The 27,926-nt window shown below is 41.3% G+C and overlaps 1 protein-coding gene across 1 annotated transcript; it reads left to right on the plus strand.

Moving 5' to 3' along the window:
• Window positions 1-2,039: 2,039 nt before the first annotated feature.
• Window positions 2,040-27,422, plus strand: BFSP1 (beaded filament structural protein 1). The gene is made up of 8 exons (XM_085305607.1): window positions 2,040-2,410; window positions 11,993-12,053; window positions 18,798-18,893; window positions 19,831-19,923; window positions 20,629-20,736; window positions 21,734-21,954; window positions 24,458-24,543; window positions 26,473-27,422. Exons 1-8 carry the CDS (start codon window positions 2,040-2,042, stop codon window positions 27,420-27,422), a joined length of 1,986 nt encoding a protein of 661 aa, XP_085161733.1.
• The last annotated feature ends 504 nt before the right edge of the window (window positions 27,423-27,926 follow it).

The raw sequence follows: 27,926 nt of genomic DNA on the forward strand, positions 1-27,926 counted from the left end.
AGAGTGAGATAAGTTTTATTAATATAAAAGATGACGGCAAGGGTGCCCCTGCAGACAGATCTCTCTGTTTAGGGACACTGTGGGTCCCTAAGAGACCTCTACAGAAATCTTCATTTTATTTCCTGAGGGATTACGGTGTGTGTTCAGTGTGGATTCGCTGCTGCTTCTAGAATCAACCTGCAGCAAATGCCATGCCAAGAGAGGGACAGGAGAGTACTGACATAAGTTATTATTGTACTGAAAGGATACCTAAGGCCTAAAAAGCTCTTGCCCTGACTATACACTGTTCACCAGCCAGCAGAATCTACTATCTGATCTCTTCTGGAAGACCAGCTTTGTAAAAAGCTCAGCAACAGCTACATTTTTCTGCTAGGCAGGCTTGTCCAGTTCAAAGAGAGCTGCAAATACTGGYGTGTTTGTTCTGTACAGAAATCAGTGCTTTCAGGTCCATAGAAACTGCTATATAAAGATCTCAAGCATTTCTAAAAAAAATGCCCCTATTTTGCTATTTATATAGTTCTGATACTGTATGTGGAGCTGAAGAGTATGTGTGCAATGCCTGCTTTGATTTTTTTCTGGAAGATTATTTGATCTTTGTTTGTTATTCTTCCAAACAGAAGGCCAAATTTTGAGGAGAGCTCAGATTGGGATATTAGAGAAACCTGATTGGACTGCCAGAACATATGTCACTGTGCTGTTTGCAGGGTAAAGGATCCAATCCTGCACGGGATCATCAGATGCAAAATTGAGGGAGATGCAGAAAACTTCTATTATACTTTTTGCTCTATTAGATAAAGGCACAATAAAACAGAGGCCAGATTCCAGTCATCTGAGCACTCAGTTTCTTTCTTGCCTTTCTACATCTGTTAGTTATGCCACCCTCCATTAAAGCTCAAATTAAGGTTCAAATTAGATGTGTTCATTAAAAAAAATAGAAGAGTGACTTTTGTATAAGGGAATTATTATCAGAGATAATCTCAGTATTGGACTCTCTTGGTGTTGGGCTTTCTGATCGTGAGAACAGAGGCACTTCTGGAAGAACAGGTTCAAGAAACAGTATTTTGCAAAGGGAAAGATGAAAAAAACATACTAAACGATATACATCCAGTACTTCCAGAGAATTTAACACCCTCTCGGGGAAGGGCATTGCATGAGACATGATTACAGTGGGAGGTGAAGGGAAGGAAGCAAGGAAGAAGGAAGTAAGCTCCCCATGGGATCGTAAGGTACGTGCACCAAGTCACATGAGAGGGCATGATGCTTAGCTGTCCCTAAAGAAATTTGCTTCACAGAAGGGCCCATTTAAGCGTGGGGCTTTTAGTACCACTGTGTGTCTCCTGCTTTGACGCTCTTCACACCTGGTAGAAATAACCTGCAGAAAAGGCTGAAGCAGAGAAACGCAAGATGTGAATCAAATAACCAAATCTTATGCTATGAGCAGGAGTTATGCTGATTTTTCTGTGCCCCATCGATTCCTCCTAAACAACTCCAAAACTGTCAGAAAAAAAATTAAGCTGTTCATTGTGATGGTCGTCCACTCATGACAAAAACCTGGCTCAGCAAAAGGACTCCATATGCTGCCTTATGACAACAAAATGAAACAAAGCTCTCTCCCATAACACAGCCATGAAAGGCTTTGAGTGTGGCCTCTGAAACTGCAAAGCACTCATTTTGTTGTCTGTGGATAAGATTTTAATCCAACGAGCAAAAGCTGGACCTTACTCTCTTTTATTCTGGCCATTCACCACCGCAGTGCTTGGAAAACAAACACCTCCTCCCCCTTCCCTTTGCTCCTCTGAACTGCTGACAAGCCCAGGAAAGGCAGCTCCAAGGCGGGGCTATGGGGTTTTATTTAGTTCAGGGCAGCAGATGATGCATTTAGTGCCTCAAACTGCCCCAGGGTCAAATCCTAATCACCTGGGGGCTGATTATGTTCTTTGCTACCTCCCCAAGCCCCTCAAACATATTTCAGACCCAAACTGGAGAGACAGGCACATGCACAAGAGGGGACCATAGGATCCCACAGCCTCCCCGAAGCCATGTACAGGAGCAGTTTCCTTCGCGAAGTGCGCAAGGAGAAATATGAGCGGTCAGACGCCTATGATGAGCTGCGAGGAACCCCTGAATTCGACAGCTTGGCCCAAGCCCAGGGCCTGGAGAACCTGCAGGAGCTCAACGAGCGGTTTGCCAGCTACATCAACCGGGCCCGTTCGCTCGAGCAGCGCAACACCATCCTCCGGAAGCAGCTGGAGACTTTTCAGCGCATGGATGAGCTAGTGGGCTTGGATGAGGCTTTTGCTGGGCAAATTGAGTTCAACCGCCAGCGTATGCGGGAGCTGTCATCTGACCGAGCCAAACTGGAGCGCGAGGAAAAGGATGCCCAGCGCATGCTTGATGAGTACAGCAACAAGTAAGGTGACTGGCGCTACGGGACCAGTTTGTCTCCTACTGTAGCTAGCAGATTAGAAGGACCCACTTTGTACAGGTTCTTTCTGCCAGACTCTTGGTCCAGCTGGGTGCATCTCTGGGGGAGGACCAAGAGGGATTCCTAAGCAGTATTGCTTTCAGATGCTAACAGGATAGGAGCCCTTGCCCAACTGTTCAAGGGAAAAGGTGGCTGATAGCAGTATGCATTCAGTAATCAGTGAGTACAAGTTGGTAAAATCAGGTCAGTGTCAAGCAAATGATGTAGAGCTGCTTTCTTGAAATCCCTGTGCTTGAAAGCAAGTAAATCCTTCAGTGGGAGCCAGGGCAGCCCCCTGGGGAAGGATGTGGTGCCAAACTGGTAACAGCTCATTATTCTTTCCAAGGCAAGTGAACAAAGAAGAATAGGTGGTATTGTTTCCGCATAACGTACAGGTTTGTTAATTAGCTACTTCTCTTGCGTGGATGTTGGCTCTTCACGTTCAGACTTGTAGCCCACAGCCAGACTGTGTAAGCCTACAGTGGAGGGTGATGTGTCAGGACTTTGGGAGCTCCAGTTCTGCATTTCATGAACTCACTGCTACAAGAGTGGCCAATTTCCCGCTCCCGTCTGCAGCAGCATGCCCTCTAAGAGGCACACGTAGGTCTCTGTTACTCATTTGCTTTAGGAGGATTGTGCACTGAGCTGCAAAGAGGAGAGAACTTGATTAGAAAACAAACATGGCTTGAAGTGAACAAGTCATATCTGAGYAGCACAGTTACAAGAGTGCAAACCATCTCCTAGAAATGTAGGAGGACATTTCTAGAAGCTCTTACTTACAGGTGCTGTAAGACACCCGTACATATGCTAGTCTGAGCATATRTATGCTTAACCTTTGTGTTTACTGCAGATACAGGATGACAGGAAAGTAAATAAACTTTTTCCTAATATTGGAAGATGATTTACCCCATTCTCACTTCTTCTTACTTGTATCCCTCTATTTCCTTCTCATGCTACTAAAGTAATGCTTATAGGAAGAGACTTCCTTTAACTTTATCTCTTCCTAACTTCATTGGCAACATAAATCAAAGAGCAGAGGCCTAAGGGCTTGGAACATAAGAGTGCATCCAGAGATGTGCATACCATCCTCTTCAGCAACAGCTAGTTCTTGGTGCCATCACTACATATCAAGCCACAAATGTTAGGATAACAGCTGTTCTGGTTTTGGCAATGTTGCTTAATTACACAAGACTTGGTAGGCATTGCTCATAAAAGGATGGCTAGGGGTGGCTGCTTACAGGAGAGAAGGGTCTTGTCTGTGTGTTTCTTATGGGACAGATTGGCCAGATTTTTTTTTTTTCCTCCAAACTTCTATCTCATTAGTTAAGCCAGGAATATTTGATGGTACGGAGGCTGAAGAGGAGTTTTTCATCCTCCTCATCAAGGTATGAGGGATGAACTCCATACAACATGCTGTAGCTTACACATATTTGTCACTGACAATGATGGAAAGAAGAAAATTCAAATACTTTCAAGAAATGCAGTCTTGGTAGAAGTTCACCCACTCACAGGCAATCCTTACCACACTCATCATTAATTTTTTTTAACAGAGTAGAAGGTGAATCACCTAAAACTCTGTCTTACTGCTGTAGAAATACAGGTYACTCAAAATTGCAATCCTTGTTTCCATCACAGACTTTTTGTCTGACCTTGGCCACATCACATAACTTTTTGGTCTGYTCCTCCACTGCCATTTCCTCTACTCTGAACTAGTAAATACAAGATAGATAATATTTTCCTTTTCTGTCTCCAATCATTTTGCTGGAAATAGCCAGCAAAAACGATGTGAGATAATTGACATTATGGCCATCTGTGTCTTTAGGCCATGTTTTGATGATATGTTGGTATTAGCAGCCAAACAATCTTAAAATATTCTGATTCCACTCTCCCAAGCCCTAAACACTTCTCAGCTGAACACACTGCCTGCTCCACTGTGCCGCCACAACTATTCATGGGACTATTCCAAGATCTGAACCAGGAGAATGAGCCAGCTAAAAAAATAAAAATAAAAAATAGCATCTCAAATTCACTTCACCAAACTGCCACACAAACAGCCCCCGGGGGGCTCTGAGCTACAGCCCAGATAAAGAAATACCAAACTCTGATCTCCCTCCCTCATCTGAAAGTAGAGAACAGCATATTCAAGTGCAATGAGACTTAGTGCTTGAAATGGTCCGCTGTTAGTGGTTACCTAACTCAGTGTTAGTGAATAGTAACCTGATTATACAGTTTTGTGTTCAAATACACAGAGAGTGAAATACACAACTCTTTCCCTTAGTTAAAATTTGATTTCAAGAGCTTATCTGAAAATGACATCAAAAAATAAGCAATGACAACCTTTTAATGGATTCCTGTGTCCACCTGACCATTTTGTGGATTAACTTAACTGCCTGTATATTTCTCCAATTAATTGCATTTATTATCTGACACACCATCATTTACTTTTATTACAGCTGCTTTACGTGAGTTGTAAATAGGTAGGGAAAAATAGAGGATAGAGAAAATCAGGGAAAAGACAGCCAGAGAAAGGGGTATCTTTTCTTAAAATGAGGTTTATGACATGTTACAGTGGTAATGAGGGACTTAGAAAAACTGGATTGTATCTGGTCACAGAGACTGAATATGTGCTGTAAAATATTGGAAGCGAAGTATCAGATCAAAAGAAATAATGGTGTGTCCTACTGAACATGTACTTACTCTATCTGGAAGAAACAGCTGTGCAATCGTCCCCTTAACCCATTCCAGATAAYATTTACTTGTTAACACTGCTCTTGTGACAAGCTCATCAAAAAGCACATAACAGATTGCAGCAAATCACTGATTATTTTTCTAGTCCTGAGATGTACACTCAGCAGCAGAAAGCAGAAGTGGAAAGTAAAAGCAAACCCTGGCTAACTCTTAGTCAATAAAAGTTAGAAGTTAAAAATTAAAGTTACATATTAAAGTTATGTAGGGACACTATAACATCATGGCAGTAGCTCCTTTTAAATCAAATTGCATTCAGATTACATCATGAAGTGAATTTGGGTTTTATGTTTGTTTTTTTCTCCTGGGAACTGCTGAATTTGATCTGAAGACAGACATGAACATTTCCTCAGTTTGGGAAGAGCTGGTTGGTTTCTGAATTGCAGGCATTAAAGCAAGGCCAGTGCTCTGACATTCTACACTCTGCCTTCTCGCCTGTTTTTAGCTCAAAGGCATTTTGATACTTATGCTTTTAGTTATTTAAAATTAAAGAAACTCTCTAAACAAAATATGGGAGAAATAAGMTTCCATGATGTTTTAGGGCCTTGCCACACTACTGAAATCAGGATTATTCCTGTACTGAAGATCTAAAGTCTCTGTGCAGCCTGTCCTCTGTGCAAAGGGAGATGCAGGGATCACTAAATATTTGGCTTTCTATATAGGAGAGAGTTTATCCAGTAAGATATTATAGATCATCCTAAATTGGAAACCTAGACAGGACTGTGAATATATGCACAATTTTTATTTATTTAAATATATATTTTTTTTTAATGTAGATGCAAGTTTGAATCTTTAGAAGGTCTCAGCCCTGTACTTCTCTCTAGAGTTAGTGGCCTTCCACAGTCAGCCACTTCACAAACTCACTCTCAGTCTGGTCTCATCTAGAGTGAAAGTATAGTTGGGACACTTTCAAATGTATCAGAGTATTATTAAACTGACTGTGACTATAATATTAGAAATCTAGAAATATCCTTTATTTCTAATGGAATAAGTCTACTGTGAAGTAAGTTGATGCTGTTGTGATACACAACCTGCGTAAAAGCTCTGATGCAATTATATCCATCAAAGATGCTCCTTCACGTTCTTTTGTCTCTGCTTTTAAACAGAAAAAATGAGATTTTATCTAAGTAACAGAAAATGCAAATGTTTTTCATAGTCTATTTTTGATATTTTAAATATCAAATGTATATCATCTTATGTGAAAATACGAAGTATTTCTTCATTAAATGTGAGGTAAGAGAGCTTTTTTTGTAAGAGCAGTCCTGCAGCTGAGCTAAATGGGCTAAGGCTTCTGAAGTTCTGCAAACCAGAAACTATGGAGGAAACATATGATCACCACCGAGGCTAATCCATTAGGTAATACATAAATGTAAATATGTGCAGGGAACCTTCAAGTGAGTGGAAACAGGAAAGCAGWTATGTGGCTTATGAAACTTGCATTGAAGTTCTCTACTAAAGCTGTCTCTAAAACTAATCTTCCCACCTGGGCAATATGCTTTCTTGCATGTTGAAAAGCTCACTATATTATTACATGTAAGATAATGTCCAGAAAACCTGCCAGGGAATGGATGTCCAGCAAGCCCAACTGGGAGAAGACAAGAGTTAGGAAATATCAGAAATATCCACTAACAACCCAAGTAACGTATTTAAAAAACATCGTAATGGAAAACACCGAAAGCCATTGAGGCATACCTCTATGCAACTCATGGAAGGTTTTTTGCCAAAATGTTCCTGCAGCCCTTCGGTACCATGGAGGAAATCTAGACTCAGCAGCTCCTCCGTCCTGCATAAACAAGCCATCCTGAGGCCCAAATGTGACTTTTCAGATTTTGAGTTGCCATCTGAAACTTTCAAGTTCACTTGGAAGATCTGAGCCAGCAGTAAATGTGATGATCACAGCATGCACTGCAGAAATGCCAGCTCAAGAGGCCAGCTCTCACCGAGTGTTGGATATGGGAGGTGTAAAGCACAGCCCAAATGCAGAGGCACAATGATGCAGCTGTTACCAGAGAAGAGCCGAAGGTGGTCAAACGCTTTCTCTTCCCACGTGTGGAAGTGTAATAGGAGCATAATTCTAAAACTGAGTGTCATGATAGAAAGCTTCTTGCTCTAAAACTTCTTGGTCTAAAAGCAATTAAAAATTAATTATTAAATGAATATGCCTGCCTTAATAGGAAGAAAGATGTGGCAGGGTAATACTGTCCTGTGTAACCTAGCTATCTGCTAACACATCAGGAATGGATAGAGATGATAAATGGATAGAGGAATCAAATTGYCTGGTCATATGCAGGACTTTGAATGCACTTTGCTGTTTCCCTCTCACCTTAGCCCTATATTTACAYCACTGTTAAGTACACTAGCTCAGTCTGGCTTTACTGTCCTGAGCCACATCTTATATCTGCAGTTTGTTCTAAGTTGCTTTCTACTACCCGGGTCTAATTCAGTAGAGAGCAGACAGTATTTTCACTGTACTTGCAAGGTGTGGGTTTCTTAATTCATCTTGAAATGTAGAACATCTAATTCTTGCACACTAAGGATTAAAGGAATGTCTTAGAGTGGTGCATTGTGTACTTATTAACTGGCAATGTCTTTGCCTTCCACTAGCGCAACAAATTTTAGCTCTTGCATCCCGTTCTTCTAAACACATTCACAATTTAGGAAAAGTTTTTATGATTTTAACTAGACATTTTAAACTTACACTTAACCACAGTAGGGCCTGGAACTACTGTGTCTGTAAAATTAAATATGCATGAACCACTGGAAAATAGATCTTATGTTCAGATTTATTTTTAAATTGTCTGTAGACATTTTCATAGCTCTTCACATTAACATGAATAATTCACACTACGTATCAGTGAAGATTTCTTTTTCTTGAAGTTGCAAGAAGTATTGCTAGGAATCATTTGGATACAGCTCATAAAAGGACTAATTATGCTAATTTTATTGAGCATCATTATTATAGCATCATTATATCTGTGCGTGGGAAACTTGAAAGGATTTTATTTCTCTGTCTATGATATTCAGAAAGATACTGGGACCTAGATTTTAGTACCCTTGACTGAACAGGTTTAATTAACTTCAGAAATTAAAAGTCTTACTAATAGATCATTTCATTTAAAATTCATTCAGTGCTGATCTTGTGGGATTTGTGTGTAATATAATTCCCTAGAAGTTGCTAAATATAGGGACTGGCCCTTGGTTCTCCAGTCTGCACTGTGTGGCTATGCTCAGATTAGCATGGCACCCTTTTGGGCCACAGCAGTGACTACGTACCCGTGAGCAGGAATGAAAACAAGCAGTAAAATACAATAGCTGCAATATGTGGAGCAGTAGAGGCTGTGCAGCCAGTAACCGTCTGCAAGGTGACCTTCACACTCTGTCCGCAGCTCGGGGCAGGACTGCCTGCCCAGTTGGCTTATTTGGATGCGAGGTTTCTTCCTGGCCTAGCAGACATGGTGCTATGGCCCGTGACAAGTGCTCCAAAACATGTCCTGGAGCATCAGGAGTTAGGCAGCAGTGAGTGTGTGCAGACATGTGCGGGTGGGGGTAAGCCAGAACAGCCCTAATCTGGTCCAGGTGCTGCCATTGCTTCTCTGACCATACCAGCCAAGGGCTAACACCTGCCCTGCTCCTGGGTCCACATCACAGAGACTTTTGTCTGAGGTTTTGGCAAGCCAAAAGAATTCTTACACTGCTGGAAGATTTCAGTAAGGTTCAATGGAGAGGAAGCACTTGGGTACCTCTTTATAGCAGAAGCACAGGCCTCGACACAGAATTGTTCTGAGAGAGGAGTATCTGGCCATCAAACATTGCTAGGCTATATCACGACTGTTTTCTCCTTGGGGCCGAGTCGGTCTTTGCGTTGCATCACAGTCAGGGCCTGAACAAAACAGGTCCAGTCCAGTCCACATCTCCCAAGAGCAAGCACAGGGAGGGACAGGTATTTATAGGCATCAGAAAGACAGGGCATTGCTGGAGCCTTGCCTTCCAAGCAGAGAAGAAATCTAGCAGCGGGCTTCCCTCCTGCGTGCCCCGATGTTTCCATGAGGCCAGCACCCCTGCCTATGCAGGGGGCTCCAGGGGCTTGCCATATGGCCATATGGCCATAAACCAACATGCGCTGCAGCAGAGAGGTCTTCGGTCAGAACGGCTAAGCTAGGAAGAGGAAAGTGAGGTGGTGTGAACCTCTAAAGCTCTGCTCTGCTTCGTTTAAAGCAGGCAGCCCCTTCCACCGCCCTAGTTTTAGCCTGTGCCAGAAATAATTAATACTCCTTTTCTGAACCTAGAAATAAAAAAGCATCATAGCACCTTAAAACTAGTTGCCTAGCCAAGGGGCACTTAAAAAAAAAAAAAAAGGCAAATGAACCAATTACAGCCTTTAATGGATATCCTGTCCCTGTTCCATGTTAACAATGAAGATTTTGCCCATTTATTGTTAAATACTGGATCGGCAGCTCTACACCTCTCACACTCTTCTGACTGCTAGGCCTCATGGCTTTTAAGGTCCAGTAAAGGCTGATGAGTGACCATCTAAGAAAAACAAGAACTCTTTTAAACATGCCTCGTTAGTTATCTGCAATTTGAAGTTTGGCCTGGCTACAATTTGTTCACTTTTGGAGAGATAGCCAACAGGAAACCAAGGATCATGTTTAAATGTAATTCCCCATGCATTTGTTGAAGCTGAGGCACATTCTGATGTGTCGGTATATTTGGGCTGTGGGATGAAAGTAACAGCTGGTGAGAGAGAATGGAGTGGAGTTCAGACTTGCAGCACTTCTCTGGGATACAAGTGGCTTGCTGTGCTCTAAGAGTCTTTAACCAAAAAGTCCAGTGGAGCATTCACAGTAATTAGTCATTGCACTTACATGTATTTCAGCTTTACACAGAGACATGCACATCATACCATGAGATCTTTGAAGTATGTCTAAAAAGTCCTTAGCCCTTTTATGCTGAACTTATGGAATACATTGAACATCGCTTAAAAACAATCTTTCTTTAAAGGATAGTCACACAATACTAACTACATACACATCTCAAAGCTGGCAAGTAGATTTATGGCAGTTAAATTTTGGTTATTAAGAGCAGAAGAAAGGTTTCCTAAAAATTTCAGTCGGTGAAAGAAATTTCACTGAGGACCTAGCAGCTAGCCAGATTTCAGCAAGCCTGAATGACATTAGGCCTGAGAGTTAGATCCTGACTCTATTGTATTGTTGTATCCTACTAGGAATGTAAATCCAGTCTTTTACTGTAGCTACGTAACTGATTTTCATGAGCTTTCACAATCTGCTTCATTCTTGCTCAGTTGTCAGAATGCATCTGTGTTAATGAAATGCTTACTGTCAACTGCAAGCAAAAAATCCGTAACATCAAAGATTTGTTGGACATCACCTMCTTAATAAATCACAGCTACAAATGCAGTCTCACTTTTGAAGATGAATATCCTTGATTGTATAYCTTGGAAGCACACCCTATGTTACAACAATTGGTCCGAAAGACATTGGTTTAGATCATGAGAAGCTGAAGATCATCTTCAGCCAAAGAAGTCCAAACAATCTGAGTACATCAAAGCTGTAAGTTATCTGAAAAACACTGATTCACTCATCTATAAATGGAGACAGTGGCAAACAGACACGGCAGAGTTATTTCTTCATGACACAATCTTAAATACAAAGGTGGCTTGGCCATTGGAATATCTTATCAAAAATGGAGCATGCAGGGTGCACATGATGGGTAGCAGACCTCTTCTCTTCAACTTCCCAGCCATGTTGACAGGAATAACAGTGGTTGTTCATTTATATATCAATAAAAAGAAGGGAGGGTAACATGACTATTTCAGCCTGCTCCTTGATCAGTTCTGCCAAAACCTGGAGGAGGTGACTGTTGACTGGAGCAAGTTCCTTAAAAGCCACTAGAATGACTTCAGAAGACAGACAAGGGAAAATTTCTTTTGTGGTAATGCCTTAAAAAAATAAAAAAAACAAGCAGTTTGAGAGCTTCTCACTCTTTTCCTAAAGGGACTTCCTAGAAGGTAACTCTAACATACAAATACAGAATCTTAATTCTTGAAGAGTTATTCTTGTCATCATTACTCATTTCAGAGAGAAACACAGGATACACCCATTATTCACTCAATAAATAAATTTTCACATTTCACACTTCTTATGGACATTTTATGAATGCATAAGAGTATTTGGTGAAATGCACTTTTTGCTAAGACTTGCGCATGATTTTAAACAAACTAAAATATGAGTTGGTATTAAAGAGGCCATAAAACTTCATCCATCCATCATTATTCATATGCAATCAATCCGTGAAACTACAACTTCTGTGTTTAATGCTTCTACCATTAAAATGGTTATTGAACAATTTTAGGAACACTAGAAAACCAAGTGCAAAGTAATTATTTGCTAATATGCCAATGTAGCAAATACCAACATAGTAACCACCAATGAATGGCTATGACTGTAATCCAATATTAAAATAATACATTTTTATTGTAAATAACTTTACTCCTGGACTTTCTGGGAAAAAAAATAGCAAATGTATGGCATTTTGTTGTCTTTTGCTGTATAAGAAGAATATAAGAAGCTGGTTGGTTCTGGAATTGCACTTAAAATCTGGGACCAAAAAAAATATGAAATGAATGCATAGATAAATCTTTCGGGCCATTTCAAGATTCATATTCTGCTTAAATGTGAAGCATACATTATGCATGATATTGCAGGTGAAAATACAGTTTGCAAGAGGATAAGCCACTCAACTTCTTCTTTGTCCTGCTTTCAGGTATAAAAATGAATGTGAGTATCAACAGAGGCTAAAAGAAACCCTTCAACGCCTTAATAAGGTGAGTCTGGAAAATGGAAAGTAAATGGTCTTCATCAACATTGCTGCAAGATATTTTGGTAATAGATCTCACTTTTAGGACAAGCATTTCTGAAATTTTCTCTCTGTCTCCCCAAACCTCCAAAAAAACAAGAGCCATGAAAAGCAATTCTACCTTCTCCACATTAGATATTACTGTGCACAGAGCCAGGTTCTCCCTAGCATTCAGAAATTAGAGTAAAGAATTAGAGTAAGGAGAATTTGAGGTCTTTCCTCATTTTCCTGTGAGAAGATATGCTTACTCTTCAACAGCTGGCCAATGGAAGCACTTTTCCGGCCATAATTTCAGGATCATGTTTTAATGGGTGTTGGGTATTTATGATTTCTTAGAGACTTTTGAGAATTCTTGTTGGTACTTAATTGTATTTTTAAGCATGCAGATATCTTTTGTTTAATCCAATCTGATCACTAAGCAGACTTTTCTATCATGACAGTCTCTTGCCCGACTGGAAGCTATGGAATACAAGCTAGATTCAGTAACATGGTCTTTAAGTTGTAATAATGTCTATGAGAGTTGGTAGATTTTGGCATTAATGTATGATTATGATACTACCAAGAGGATATTTCTGTTTTAGAGAGGTGCTGCTGAGGTCTGCAGAACAGTGCAGCAATTCTTTACAATAGGACAGATACGGTTTCAGTAAGGTGCTGTAATGAAGAGACGAACTTAAGGTAAATGGCAGATCAGGAGAATGAATTTTAAACTTCTTTCCTTTCCTAGCAGCTGATAAGCTCTCTGGGCTTCTTTAAGTAATATCTTATTTACTGGTGACTTCTCAACCTATGGCAAGCCTTCATGATAAACATCACAGAAAGACCTTCCTCCACTGAAACCCTTTTAGTTGCTCTGCTGTTTGTGCCTCTGGTTCTCTGTGGGAGAGCTTTGGTGGAGAAAGTGGTACAAAGACCTTTTCAGAGTCAGAATGAGCTGCCTAGTGGGGAGAAACAGAATAACTCAATTTAAAGCATCAGTGTCAGCTGGATAGAAAGGTCCGTGCGAGTATTCATAGGAGAAAGATATGGACCAGGAGCCAACAAAAAAGAGGAAGAAAATAAAGAAGGAACCTTGTGAGGATGTTTCATTGCAACTTTTCCTCCATCTCTAGTTTTGTCATAACGTTTCTCCTACATTTTCGATCTCACACACATATTGTCTGTGTGTGTGTAATGTGTTTGCTAGATGCAAGTCATTAGCCTAGGAAGGGCTATCAAACTCTAGCAGCTTTTGGGACATAGGCAAACCAGCACAGTGTTTAGTAATATATACTCCAGACAAAGCTATGAAGGGCAACATGAAACCTCTACAGCAGAACAAAGCATTGCCTGTTAATCCTGTGTGCCTACATCTTTCCATTATTCATATGACCTTCTAATTAAGAGTATTATACTTTTCCTACACTTAAATTAAATGGATTTATTCGGTTCTTCACTGTTGCCTTCATCACTCCCAAATTACATAGAATTCTTTAATTACTCATTACTGCCTTCCTTTCACTAGAGAAACCTCACAGTCTTAGTGGACTGTTGTCTTCTTGATTAGTGTAAGCAAAAATTTCAGTGAGTGAGTCTTCTAGTCTAGTTCTCATATTTGCCAGTTTCTTCCTCCTAGTGATTGGTGACTACTTGCAGCATGAAGAATTTAACTCCCACTGTAGGACCAAATATGTATTTGCAATGATGCTCATGCCTCATTACTTTGTTGGGTATAATCAAGTCAAAGATCATTGCCCTACAGGTATCTCCCAGCTCCTATTTTCAGATTACTTATAATGATGTAGTTCAAAATCGGTCTTATAGGTTGCATGATAGAAGATTCCAAATTGAGCATATTATAAAAAAAAWTATCTTTTATGAGTAATCAGAATATAATCAGTTGCAGAGCTACATGGCTGATACCATGGCCAAGAGGAAGTACTGGTGGATGCTTTTACCTGAGCAGTTTACCCTCTTCTCTGATTAGAATAGCTCTGTAAAAACCTACTGAGTGTATTCCTGAAACACATTTTATCCCCATAATCCAACAGTGTAGCAATGGATGAAGTTTTATTACAGATTCCACAATATTTGCAGGAAAAAGAAATATTCTGGAATAATAATAAATAAATTTAACAGTGTGGATGCAGGCAGTTCAATGCCAGGTGACTTCAGTAGTGGAGAGCTGGACATGTTTGATTTACTGATATAAATGTAGCCTTACTGTCTAGCAACTTCTTGTTAAGTTGAAAGAGGAAGCTCCCGGCTGGTTCCAATGTCCTGAATCTGGGGTTGTGTCCTGTAAAGCATAATGTTAGTGGACTTCTCRGTGAGAATCCCAGCCATTCTCACTGGTTGCCTAGAATCTCTTCACAGCAGCAGTCTGGTTAGTTTTGTTCTCAAGATGCCAACTAAGCCTCTACAATACTAAACAGCATCTTAAAGAGATCTAGAAAGATGAAGTATCTTAGTGGATGCGGTACCTGCCTGCATACACACATCTTTGTGCCTTTGCTCGTGCAATCAGTGACATACTGTCATGGCAGACTGCTAGCATTTTATACCAATTTAATGCTGCTGACTCTGTAAGGTGCCATGCAATGAAGCTCTGGTGGAGCTCGCACTAGGTTATAGTGCGAATCAGCACATAGGAGGTGGCGCAGAGTATCCAGAGCAGAACATTAGTTTCTTCCTTGCTGGCCTGAGGGGAAACAAACAAACAAAAAATACCACAGATGGGGTAAGGCTCATGTACAGTCCTTCCCCACAGCCAGCAGAAAGCCTAAATGAAGGCCAACATTGACAAATATTTAAAATATATCTACCAAAGCTGGATGATCTGATCATTTGTTTTGCTACATCTCTTTTTAGTAGCATGTTTTCACTGCAGTTGTTCACAGTCTTTAAAAGCATAAAGAAAAAAAGAAACAGAAAGTGTAACAAAAAACACTCAGTAAGTTCCATGCTTTTTTAAAACAGAAACAAATTCACAGAGAGGACTTCATGAAGCAGATGACAAACTTTGGAGGCCTTTGAGCTTCTCTCCTTTGTCTTAGATATATTAAGTGTGTGGTGATAGAAAGGAAGTGCTCTGTGGCTATTTAGTGGTTAAATAGAGAAAGGTGCTACTAGTGAGGTGGCCAAGGCAGAAAAGTACAGAAAGCTGGGTAACTTCTGCTGTTTTTTTTCTACTGATGTCATGGCCTAACATTTGTATTCATTACACACTGATAAAAAATCATTTCTCTTCCCTTTATTGTCCTTCCCTAAGGCTTGTGCAAGTGAATTTTAAGTGTTTCCTTCTCTGATGGGCTCTAGGGATCCTGCATCACTGGTATTAGACAGCATGCTACTGGGCCTCTTAGGCATCCTAAGAATTCTTAAAAATATTTTTTGAGGCAAGTTCACCTGGGTATAAACCCTGCATGCTGGAAGGGGTAGCTGGAGCTGGTGGGTTCATTTTCATGACTCCCCTCAGCCAATTTGTGGCTAAAGAAAAGAGGATTAATTTGATCGCCCCAGGCATAGCTGACAAGATCTTGAGCTGCTGGTGATTTATCCAGGGCWGAGGCTGTGCTGCCTGCTCAGACTCTCACCAGATGGAGCTACCACTTTTGGCAGCTCAGTAATGTGGGGCACTGGAAGCCTGTACAGATGATTGATTGCCGAGTCATTCCCCATGCTGGGCTGATGTCCTGGACCAAGCTCAGTAATGACGGATAGGTATGAATCATGGCATTTCCACACGTGTTTGCACCAACATTTTGTTCAGGGCAGGTTCACACCCCAGATATAGCTTAGGCACAAAAGTTACCAGCCCATCTGACCAACAATTGAGTTTCTGGAATAACCATAATGTGGAGCTTTATTTCAGGACAGAAGATGGAGCTTAGTACACCAAGTGTTGTCTACCTGTGTTTATCATTCTTGGATAAATCCTAGCAAAGAAGACACAAATAGTTTGTGTCTTGCTACACATGTAGGCAATTAGTCATCGCTGCTGCTTAAGTTCCTGTTTCAAAAGATGTGCTGGTGATTTGATATATTACTAAGGATTGGTAATAATATCTTCCTGGAGATGGAAGTTAAAATGCCTGGTGTTGCCACAGTTAGCACTCATACTTTGTATTTCCTATTCCTCAATTTATGCTCAAATCCCATACCTGAGTGTGTGCAATTCAAGTCATAGATGCAGAGACTTTAAGCAGAAAGACAGATGCTGAACAGAACACAGCTGATTTTCTGTAGAATGCCTCAGAAGTGACAGAAATATGCATGTACAAATATAAACTCAAGCCTTTTCAGCTGAAGGAGACTCAGTCTGGAAAATTGGAAGCAATGACTTTGCATAGATCTAAGGGATTTCTCTCCCATGGTAGATGCTTGCAAATACTGCTTAATCACATAGATCAACATTTTGGAATCAGTATCTGTTATGCTTATAAGCAATGTCACAACGCAAATAAGCAATGAGTAGAGTACAATTTATTAATTCGCAGGCATAGGCTATTCATATCAGAGGGATAGAAGGAGAGATTAATCAATAGTTAGCAAATAAAGCAGAGTCTATGTATCACCAAGCAATTTGGGCTCTCAACCTTGACGAGTTTCCTGGTCAGGCGTCCCCGAACCAGGGAGGAGGCGACTTGCATCTGTCTCTCCCAAAGTGAGTCCCCTTCCCTTATCTATAGATATACCTGAGAGTGATGACCACAAGTCATACGGCAAAGCTTTGTTCAGCCAGTGGAACTAAGATGTGGTTCAGATGAAACAAAGGTGTGGTTCCAGGTGGTCACTTCTTGGCAGATTGTCCTGCTGACAGGACAATGCAGCTGTCCAAGTTCTGCTCACAGGACAATGCAGCTGTCCAGGTCTTATTAATAAAGCAAGTTATATCAGCCCTCAGGTATCCGCTCACATTAATAACAGTGGCTGGAGGGCAGCTTGTGGAAGCAGGTGGACTTAATCAATATAACAATGGGGTTCAGTGTAGCCTCCCCTACAGTATCGAAAGCTGAATGTTTTTGCCTAAGTTGAGTTAATAGCAAATACAGTAAAACAAAGAAGAAAAAGTGTAGACACTGTAGTGTTTTGATACAGATCATTGTTAATAAAGTTAGTCTATCTGAATCAGAGAAAAAGCAGAGGTATTTTTCCCCCTTGAAAAAAAATTTTTGAAAGCTGAATGCTGGTTTTGCATATAGCATGCAGAAACACTTGCTTACTGCAGTCTATCGGGGGGTTTCCCCCCCCCCCCCCCAAGTCACATAACGCTCTCATTGTTGTGCTGATCTTTCTCTGAATAGGATGCCAAAGGACTGCGGCAGAGCAACGTGCTTGCCTGATGACTGGCTCTGAACTTTCTGGTCTGGATCTGGCTGAGTTAGCTGGTTTGCTCACAATGCAGTTGCTAGCTCTAGAGCAGAGTGAGTCCATTAATGGCTTCATAACGTGTCAGCAAGTGTGGCTGAGAGACTCAATAGCACAATGAAAACAGCAGGCATCTACACATTTTTGAATAGTGCATGGTGTGCACATGAAAGAAGAAAAATCCTTTCCKATCAGTCATATGCTGTACCCATATATTTCAGTGTTTAATTTGCAAACCATGATCCATTCACTGAGATATATTTACAGATGGTAACTGCAAGTAGGTTATTTTAAAGAGACATGTTTCAATCTGTTGGGTGTTTTTTCTTTTAGTCTCCTGTTCTTAGAAGCAACTTCAAGGGTGACAATGCTGGCTGAACTCTCTCCTCCTTACTCAAGAGGTTTTTATTTCTGTCCTTGTTTTAGGTTATGGAATTGATATTTCAGAACACGTTAAGAGAAATCACAGAGCAGTTGTGGTTGGAAGGGACCTTTAAAGACCATCTAGTCCAACACCCTCTGCTCAAACAGGGTCACCTACAGCAGGCTGTACTGGACTCTGTCCTGATGGCTTTTGAGTATCTCCAAGGATGGAGACTCCACAACCTCTCTAGGCAAACTCCTCCACTGCTCAGTCACTCTCACAGTAAAAAATTCTTTTTCTTTTAGTCAGACAGAGCTTTCCGCATTTTGGTTTGTGTCCCTTGCCTCTCATGCTGGCACTAGGCACCAATGAGAAGTGTCTGATATCCATCCTCTTTATACCCACCCTTCAGATGTTTATATACATTAGTAAGATCCCCTCTTGGTCTTCTCTTCTCCAGGTTGAGCAGTCCCACTATCTCAGCTTTTCCTCATATGAGAGATGCTCAAATGCCTAGGCCTTAGTAAAGGACCACTAAGATAATTAAGTGACCAGTCTGGATCTTTATTAATGGTTCTTTATTTGGGATACTAAAAAGATTTCAAGATACATCTACTTCTGTCCTACCTACTAGTGAAATCAGTGCACTATTCTGTTGATGTAATATGTTCCAAATTCATGTACCATTGTAAACTTTGGCCTGAAAACTGGTATGGCTCCCAGCTCTCAAAGTGTATGGTAAACATTTTTTGACAGTGTCATTACTAAACTCTATCATAGATTATATTTGGGCAGAAAAACAGTGTGTAAAATGGGAAAACACGATGTATAAAGTTCCTGTTGTTTGTTGATTTCACAGTACTTTTTTTCTTCTGCTAAGCTTTGATTTTTTATGCAGGTTGTACACAAGTAAAATGAATCATACTTTGGGTTAGTGGCTGCTGTGTTCTTGGCTCTCTTACGTAAGTACTGAACATGTCCTACATATCTGCGTTGCAGGAAGCTGATGAAGCACTGCTGTGTAACCTGGAACTGCAAATTGAATCCCAGTTCCTGCAGGATGACATTAATGCCACAAAGGACAGGTACAAGAAGGTAAGTAGCTGAATATGCCATCTTCTCTCTAGAGAGATATGTGAAGCTTTGCCTTATTCATGTTCTGTTCTAGTGGCCAATTAAAATAAATCGTGTGTTCTGGCGGTTGAATACAGTGCTATATAATTTCACTGGGCACAATAGCTGCAACATGGGATTCAAACCCAACAGGTAGATAGTTACAAATCTCCAGACTGACTAAGGGCCCAATGTCTACAGCTGCAGCAATGTTATGAATCTGTTGACCTGTTATCATGATTCAACCCACTGTGCTGGTTGAACTGTCTTGTATTTCATGCTAAACAGCCATTGCTTTCATCAGTTTTCCCAGTTTCTGGGCAGGGACGTTCCAGTTAATGTGTCTGTGGCTATATGGTTAAGCTGCAGCCAACTTAATTAATACAAGTAGCCTCTTCCTTCTCGTACCTGAGAGAGTTGTGGAGTTTCATATCATCTTTGCCAATTTTGAAAGAAAAGACTCATTTGGTTCTTGTGGCAAACCATGGAGCAAGCTCTGCTCCAGCTTCAGCTCCAGCCTTCCAGTAGGAAGGACTAGTGGAGAGACAGGTTTTGGTTTTGCCGAGCACGGCTACAGCAGGAAAAGTCCTTTTTTGGACCACTTGCAAGGGTATTTGTGATCATCATTTTGAAAATCCCTTGTAGAATCACAAATCATATCATCTTTAATTAAGGATGTGAAGCGTGTTGTCATTTATCCAAACGCCTGTAGAATATTCTATGCATGATCAAACTGTCGGCACACATGCAGTTGAACTCAGGCCTAGAACTGCATGCAAAACCCAGGTCTGAACCTGACCCAGATTTTTATATGTTGAAAGAAATAAAGAGCAAGGAAGAAGCCCCCAAAGTGTAGAACACTGCAAAGAATAACTTGCTACAGCAATTTCTAATATATATGATTTTTACTTCACAACAGAATCTTATGGAAATCCAGACATACGTCAATATTTTACAGCAGATCATCCAGACTACCCCTCRTGTGTCCCCTATAACTGCTGGCATAACTGAAGTAAGTTTTCCAGTCAGTAAATACATGCTGCACAATTTACACTAATTAAGAAAGAGTCAATGTTTATTCCTAAAGCATCCCAGATCCTCTAGCTAACTCCCTCTCCAAGATGTGGAAAGAACTGCAACTGTAAATATTGAATACTAAGTGATCACAAGAGGAAAAACTGATTGTAGCTTTGGAAAGCTGAAGTGAGTAGGACAAGAGAAACTGCCTTTAGTCAAGTGCATTCTGGGGTATATATTAGCCCATGCTTAAAACATCTAGTTCAAAAGTAGCTGAAGTAGTTGTGCTTCCTATTTGAGGAAGAGGTGGCAGGAAATATGAATAAGTGCAGTTAAGAGTAGACTTTGTCCTCAGGGGACAAGCTGTGGAGAAAATTTGAAAATCATACAAACTGCTACAGGCTGAATGACAACTTGGCAAGTTCTCACCAATGTAAGTAGGTATGCCAAGAATATTTATTTGTATTAAAATAATACGAACAGCTATTTCTATAGGATCTATTTTCAGCATAAGTTACACCTGTTCACTGCTGCTATTTGGTATTTTTTATTCTTAAAGTTATGCCACCAGGGTTTTCTTGAGGTCTGATCCCCATCTTTCTGTTTGTCTTTATGGTTTATTTCCAGCATTAGAACTTCTTCTGATGCTTTTAAATAAGGTAACATACTTTTTTCCATACATATTTTTTTTTTCAATCAGGAAAAACTGATAGCCGAGAGGAGAATCCCCATCCTGCAGAGTCAGCTGGAGGAATACAAGACCATTCTTTGCCAACTACAGACACAGAAATACAAACTGCAGACAGAGGTACCATCGTAATTAGCCATAAACACTACTATGACTCTCATAAACTCTGTTATTCCTGTGGCCACACAATACAACCTGTGCAGCCTATGCTGGGGTCTTGGGAACACAGATGACCTGGAGATTGTCACCTCCTGGAGGAGGTGTGATTTCCTTTCAGTTTTCAGCTGTTCCAGCCCTATTCCYTCAATGGTCCAAATCATTGATTTCATATGGTCAGCCAGGACTGAGTGATAGATACTGTAGCCAGAGTGAAGACATCTTCACTTTGGCAGAATAGCTTGTGGAAAAAAGGTTTTGCATTGTGACTGGATGCCTGAAGGACAGTGTCAGCAAGAAGGCTGAAGGCACACAGTGGCTGGCTCTCACTTACCTTTGCTCAGGCTGGAAACATAGTGGTAGCATAGAGAAACTGGCACCTTGAAAAATGATCAAGGAGATTCAGACCTCTGCCCATCCTTTCTATCAGTGTCACATTCAATGTTGAGCTTGATGCGAGAGTGACTGGGTGAGATCGAGTTGTCTGTATGCAGGACTGACTTGATAATCAACACTGTATGTCCTTTAAAATGTATGTCAAGCTACATTTGGCACCATGTGTTCATCTCTGTCACTAATAACCAATAAATTGACATGTGTCCTGTGCTTACAGATTACCAACACCAAAAAAATCTGCTTTTTGCAGATGAATGATTTGCAGAAAATGACTGACCAACTCTTTTTGTCTTTGCTCTTTTCCATCTCCCAACTAAACCAGTTATGAACCAGCCTTCTTCCTCCAGCCAGTGTCTTCTAATGAGAGTGTGGTGCAAGCGGGAGAGGAGAGACACAGAGTAGTAACTAAAGGCTGTAATGCATAGAAAACAGTTCTGCGCCGCGGAGAATGCCAGATCTACCTCCATGCAGTTGAATGCTTTTTCAGGAAATGGGAGGGATGTATTGAATAGGGGCACTGAATACTTTCAAACTGTTTCTTTCACACACCAACTTTGTTCACCAGACAGCTATGTTGGAGCAAGTGATTAAAAACACCCAGGAGAGTTATGACGACGAAATTCAGCTCTATAACGAGCAGATTGAAAACCTTAGGAAGGGGATAGAAGATGCTGAGAGGATCTTGGAAAAGTACACAACGGACTGTCGCCAGTTGGTGATCTATCAGCAGTCCCTAGAGAATGAGCTGGAACGGTACAAACGTATCATCGAGACCGAGGACAGCCGGTAAGGCTAGGTTTCTGTGTTCTGCCCACCTAAAGCTATGAACAATTCATACCACTGCTTTTCCAATGAAAAGCACTCAAATGAAGTTAAAATCCACCCAAGTCACCGCCAAGAGAAGGTTCAGTGCCACTTTGTGCTTCTCCTTTCCGTGCTCTCCTGCTCTTCTACTCTCCCGGCTTCAGTGTGCAAGGGTCAGGTACAAATGAAAGCAAATTGACTACTATCTTCACTGCTGGGAAACTCCGGCATTATAACCCTCACAGATAGCTAACTGCTGCCTGATAACTGCACCTRTCAAGCCACACTGCACACTCTCACGCCCACCATATACAACTGCAGCTGGTTGCATGTGTCTATTAGTGCATCTTGCTGGCACATTTCAGGCAGCCTTGTCTTGCAGGGCTCAGGTATGGCAAGTGTTTTGTATAGCAAAACACTGCACAGCAATCTCATTCTTCAGGCATGTAGGGGGAAAGGACAAAATAGAAGAAATTTCCAGGGATTCGAGTTATATTTAGATGAGACACAGTTACTGAAAAGCAACTAGCACCCTCTAAAGTCAACCACTAACATTGCAAGAGGAAACGAGCTGACCTTTCACAGCATACAGCCTGGGCAGGCAATGCAGGAGAATCAGATCCCTGAATGGCCAGAAGATGTAGGGGGAAAGATATTCACTAATAGACAATATGGTATTTCACACAGGTAGATTAATGCAGGGGAATAGATTGTTTCATCTAACTTTTGGCATCTGGTTTTGGACACTAAGCTTTCTAATTAGGAGTATCCGATCAGGGTAATTCTCACTCTTAAAGTGAAAACATGCACATTTCTCCTGACTGTGTAAGGAGCTTGCAGTCCTGAGTTAGACACACAGATTTAGAAGTGAGTGTCTACACAGTGTGTATATATCCTCCTCCAGAGAAAAAAGTTCTCTCAATTTCCGGATCTCACAGAGCAGATTGGAGAGCCCATGGATATAGTAACAGTGTTTTGCATATAGGTTAGACTCTCATTTTACCGTTAATACTACTGACACCGCAAGTATTTTCCAAGGGAGACTGGTCAGTTTTCTTCTCATCCCTCTGAAGTCAGGCATTTGCAGGAAGCGTTGAAAATGCTCCCAAATGTCCAATTTTATTGGCTAGAATTTGCAAAGTGACATGATCTGGGGAATACAGTGATGCTTCTGAAGGAATCATGTTCTTCGCAGAAGATTTGTCAGTCCTTCATTCTTTGGAAAAATCAAACCCATTTAAAATGTCTCAGAGAGATCAGGTAACTCTAAAAACCTTGGCTATAGGAGACCTAGATTATATTTTTTCTCCCCTTGGAGTTGAGGAAGTTGCTCTCATGGTATAGATTTTCACTTATATTGGTAACTGGAGGTAAGGGCAAATGAAGTGTATTTCCTCCTAGAGCCTCCGCCAGCTCTAGGGTGAAATGCAGAAGGAGCCATTTCTCTTCAAAGGGTCACTGAGAGATCATGACTGAGCTTACAGCCTTGGCAGCTCCACCTTTGCGTCCCTTGCATAGTACTGGACTAGGTGCTGTTGTGTAAGTAAGCGAACCATGTGAACTGAAGCACATTTTATAAGCCAAGGTGTTTTCCTTCCACTGACAGGTTCAAAAATCACAGGATCTGACACTGTGGTTTCTAATACCTTTGCCAAAGAGGAACTCATCCTGAGATTAGCTTCTTATTGCCATCTCAAATCTTTCTTCTCATTTTGTAGATCTTAGGGACTTGCTAAGATCTTTTTCTTTTCCTCTTGTCAACAGGATACATTCTTAAAACACTAAAAAAGAAAAATGAATTAGTGTGTCTTTTTTCAGTGTCTCAGTTATCACCTGTCTCCTTCTGCACTAACACATCAGTGGCATCCTTTTACAAAAAGGGCGGTGAACTTTCTGTGAGGGTCCCACCACTGTCTTTCGGAGCTCGATGTGGGCCCATTTGATTGGAGCTCAGCAAGTGCAGAGAGCACCTGGAACACGAGAGGGAGCTTGAGTAAAGGGAAAGGCACAGAGCACCATCTCGCAGAATCCACTTGAATGCTGGTGGCTGCTTTCTCATTTGTATCAAAGTATATGACCATTTAATCTGGGCAGAGCATATGAACGACATTCTTGCCTGACAGTGGGAGGCAGAGGTACAGAACTGGCTGACCTCCAAGAGGCATGAATTGCCTGCTTGCCCTTTCAAAATCTTCTTGTTCTTTCAAAATTGTTTGATAAATGACAACCTTGCTGCTATAGTTTTTTTTAATAACTTTATAATTTGCCCAATGTAACAGAACACACCTGGGCTTGGGCTTCTGCTGGTGGCAATCAGTGATGTGGATTTTCACCAGACAAGACACAGGCTCACATCATTCCCCACAACTCCTCCCCACAAAGGAATGCATTTATTTAACCTCCTTGCTTCACTTTTTTTGCAACTTCTCTTGCTCTTGATGGAAATGAGGGGGAGAGGTTGAGTGATGCACATTTTTTCCACCAGGTTAAATTCTGCCATAGCAGGAACTCCAGTCACACTCTTCACACAGATCTACAGACCTGTCCAGCCTCAAGCTCCAAGGGGAAGAGGTAAACCTGTGACATGTTATTCCTGTGTCTGTCAGTGGTAGCATTATTGTATTTTAAGCTGTATTTTAATTTGTGACCCTTACAAACGCCAGCAGTGACAGCCTGACTCAAAGCTTGCTAAGTAAACAAGATGATTTCAGCTTACTTCAGCTGGCTTTGGGACAAGCTGCCAAAGGCCAAAACCACAAACAAAGCCATTTCTTCGCTCTGTTGATGGGCTAAATAGTAAATTGCAAAAGTAAGCAAAGTCAGAGAGACACCTGAAACCATAGAAAGAGCTGGTTTTGTGTGCTGGCATGTTGCAAACTGTTGTTTCACATCTTAATAATGTGAAAACAACATCAGGGCATGTTCAGTGCTGGAAGCAGGCAGAGGACACTTTTTGTTTCTATCTATGTGCCATGGCCTAGTTTCATCTGAATGGTGTTTCCTCTGTGTTGTATGATTGCTTGTTTAGAATTAGCTGCTTGTAAACTCGCTGACCAGTAAATAGCCAGGACTAAAACAGAGAAGATCATCTTAGAGATGAGAGAGGCTTCATAGAAAGGTGTTGTAGGTAAGAACATAAAGCATGACTTAATTTAATATAAATCCAGGGACTACTGGGGTTTCACTAACAATGAATCACCCTTGAGAATATAGTTCTCACTGTCCTGCAAAGCCAGGGGAGGTGTGCTGCTTTCTACCCACTGAAGATTCAGTCCCTGGCTCCAACTACACTTTGCCTATTTCCCACAAGGCTAACAGGGTATTTTATATGCATTGCTGTATCCATGACGTTGGACAAGTGCAGCTGCCTTCAGGAAAGCATCTTAATATCTCTCTGTTCCTGTGTTCCAGTAATTCCCAGTATCAAACTCTCTGCCTCCCTTTAGCTTTTCATGCTAAGGAATCACTAGCCTGCCTGTGCTCCTTCAGCTGCTACTGCTGAAATAGCATGAGGTTTGTGGTTAATTACTGCTGCAGGAAATCAGAAATAATGGCTGCAGGCAAAGGTTTCCTCTCTGCACGGGCCTAAATCTTCACATCAGAGTTCAAGCAAGGCCGAAATGCAGCTCCTCAGAACTGCACCAACGCTGGCCAGCTACTTTATGTCCCTCTGTTCCTAGCGCCACTGGCTGTAACCTGATCCTTCCTGATTCACCTCCTTGCATCTGGTCATACCCAAAATTGCCATAACAGGAGATGCCTGGTTCAGTCTTAACCCCACTGGGATCCAAAATGAAGGTATTCTTCCACAGTGGGAGGTCCTTGCGTTGGTGATACCCTCAGAGCACTCATCAGAGAGCCAGACTTCAGAAAACAGTGGAAGAGATGGTGACAACACTTACCTTTCTGGTCAGGCCTGGACTTCCCACCTTGCAACCATGCATTTAGTGGGAAACTTTTTTAAATACAATTTTGCTTTGTTTTGCTTTGTTTTTTTCCCTCCTTAACCCAAGCAGCTTTTGGAGCTGTATCACAACAGATAAGCTATTTCCACTTAGTCCTACTGCTGGGATGTGATTCACCTTGGGCACGTTCAGTATGTATATTAGGAGACTAGTTTCTTTGACTAGTTAAAGGAACCAAACTCTTCCAAGATGCCTGAGAGTAAGGTGCTGAGTCCTACTGCATTCTCAAACTTTAAATGTACCTCTTGAACATTAATATAGTCTTGATAGGTGAATGTTTTATACAGTTGCCTTTTTTWATATGCAAAGTGGTCATGTCTTCAAATTCTGTATGGAAGTAGCTGTCTCAAATGCAAACCTGACCACGGGGGCCAAGCAAAAGAAGAGGCTCTCTAAGGGGTAAATGGAAGATATGCTCACCTTTGCTGTTGCATTCAGTTCATCTACAGTCAGCAGTGAGGGTTAGAGATGGCTTTCCCTTTGCATTAACTGTGTTCTGTATTGTTTGTTGTTTGCTTTGTTCGATTTTCTCTAGATATCACCCAGGCTATGCAAGATATTGCCAGTGCAAAGCCCAGACAAAAAGCTCTGACGAAGAAAATTTCCAGGAGAAAGGAGATCACATCTAAAGATATAACTGATGGTCTCTCACCTGAAAAAATGCAAGAAGGAACTCTGGAAGGTTTTGACCAAGATCTGTTCGATTTTAAGCACAAAAGCACCGTCATATGTGAACCTGAGCAGGAAGGATTTGAATCTGTTGAAAAAGAAAAGGTCCCAGAGGATATACCTGATGGTGCCAAGATAAGTAAAGCCTTTGATAAATTGTGTAACATTGTGAGGGAGAAAATTAAAGTCCACAAGAAACCGGAGCCTAAACCTGATTCCTGCGCCAAAGGGCGTTATGTGCTGGTAACAGGGGAAGGAAGCTATAAAGACCCTTGCTTCTTGTCTTCYTCCGTCCCAGCTCGGGGAGGGATCATAGTTTCCACCAGTACTGGGAAGGTAACAATCAGTGGTGAAGTGGTGCCAATACCAGAGCTGCCAGAACCCACTGAACCATCAGAAAAAGAGAAAGGGGATATCTGTGAAAGGAGGGAAGAGTTTGCATACCCAGAAAAAGTGAAAGAAGAAGAAGAGAAAGAAGAAGTGCTTGAATGGGGTAAAAAAACACTAGGAAAAGTTGAGCAAGTTCTAAAGTATCCAGACATCTGCGAGCCTGAGACAGCCCCTTCTCCTATTCTGGTAAGTGCAGCAGAGCCAGGGGTCCTTCTAGAGGCAGAGTACGACAAAGAAGATAAGCAAGACCTTTTGTTCAGGGAACCAAGTTTGCCCAGTTCCCTGAGCTATGAGAAGGTGGAAGTGGTGGAGTCCATTGAGAAATTTTCAGATGACAGAATTCAGACTTACGAGGAGACAGCAATGATTGTGGAGACGACAATAGAGAAGACAAGCAAGAAGAAGCCAGGTGACAAAGGCTCTTAAATGACTCACACCTTGGATGGTCAACTTATCTGGTGGAGTTATTAAATGACACATTTTTTTCCTGACCGAATGATAAAATAGTGAGGTTTTTGCTGTTTAGTATGGAACAGATTGATACCTTGATGGCAGTTCTGTCTGATGTAATGGTCATTAGAATGGTCCAGGGAAATGAGTAATAGGCACAGTCTAGGCAACTAATTTCATGATTAGGACAAGTTGAAGTTATTACTACCACAGAGTTGCCTGGCTAAACAAGCATGCAGGGCAAATTTGCCACTTACAGTGCCTATTCCTCTACTGCTCCTTTAAGTGCCATAGGATTCCCCATCGCTCAGACAGCTGCAAATGTTAACTTGTGACATCTGGTTCATTTAATAAAAGCTTGACCTTCTAAAGAAAATACCCACTGTGGGTGTGTGTTCCTTTTAGCACTGAGTCTTTACTAGTAGAAGTTAACTGACTGGGTTGGCATGAGTCTTTCCAGGGAGAAGCTGAAGATATGAG

Source organism: Rhea americana, unplaced genomic scaffold (assembly GCF_003343005.1).
Source record: "Rhea americana isolate MKP2758 unplaced genomic scaffold, rheAme1 scaffold_223, whole genome shotgun sequence".
Taxonomy (NCBI): Eukaryota; Metazoa; Chordata; class Aves; order Rheiformes; family Rheidae; genus Rhea; species Rhea americana.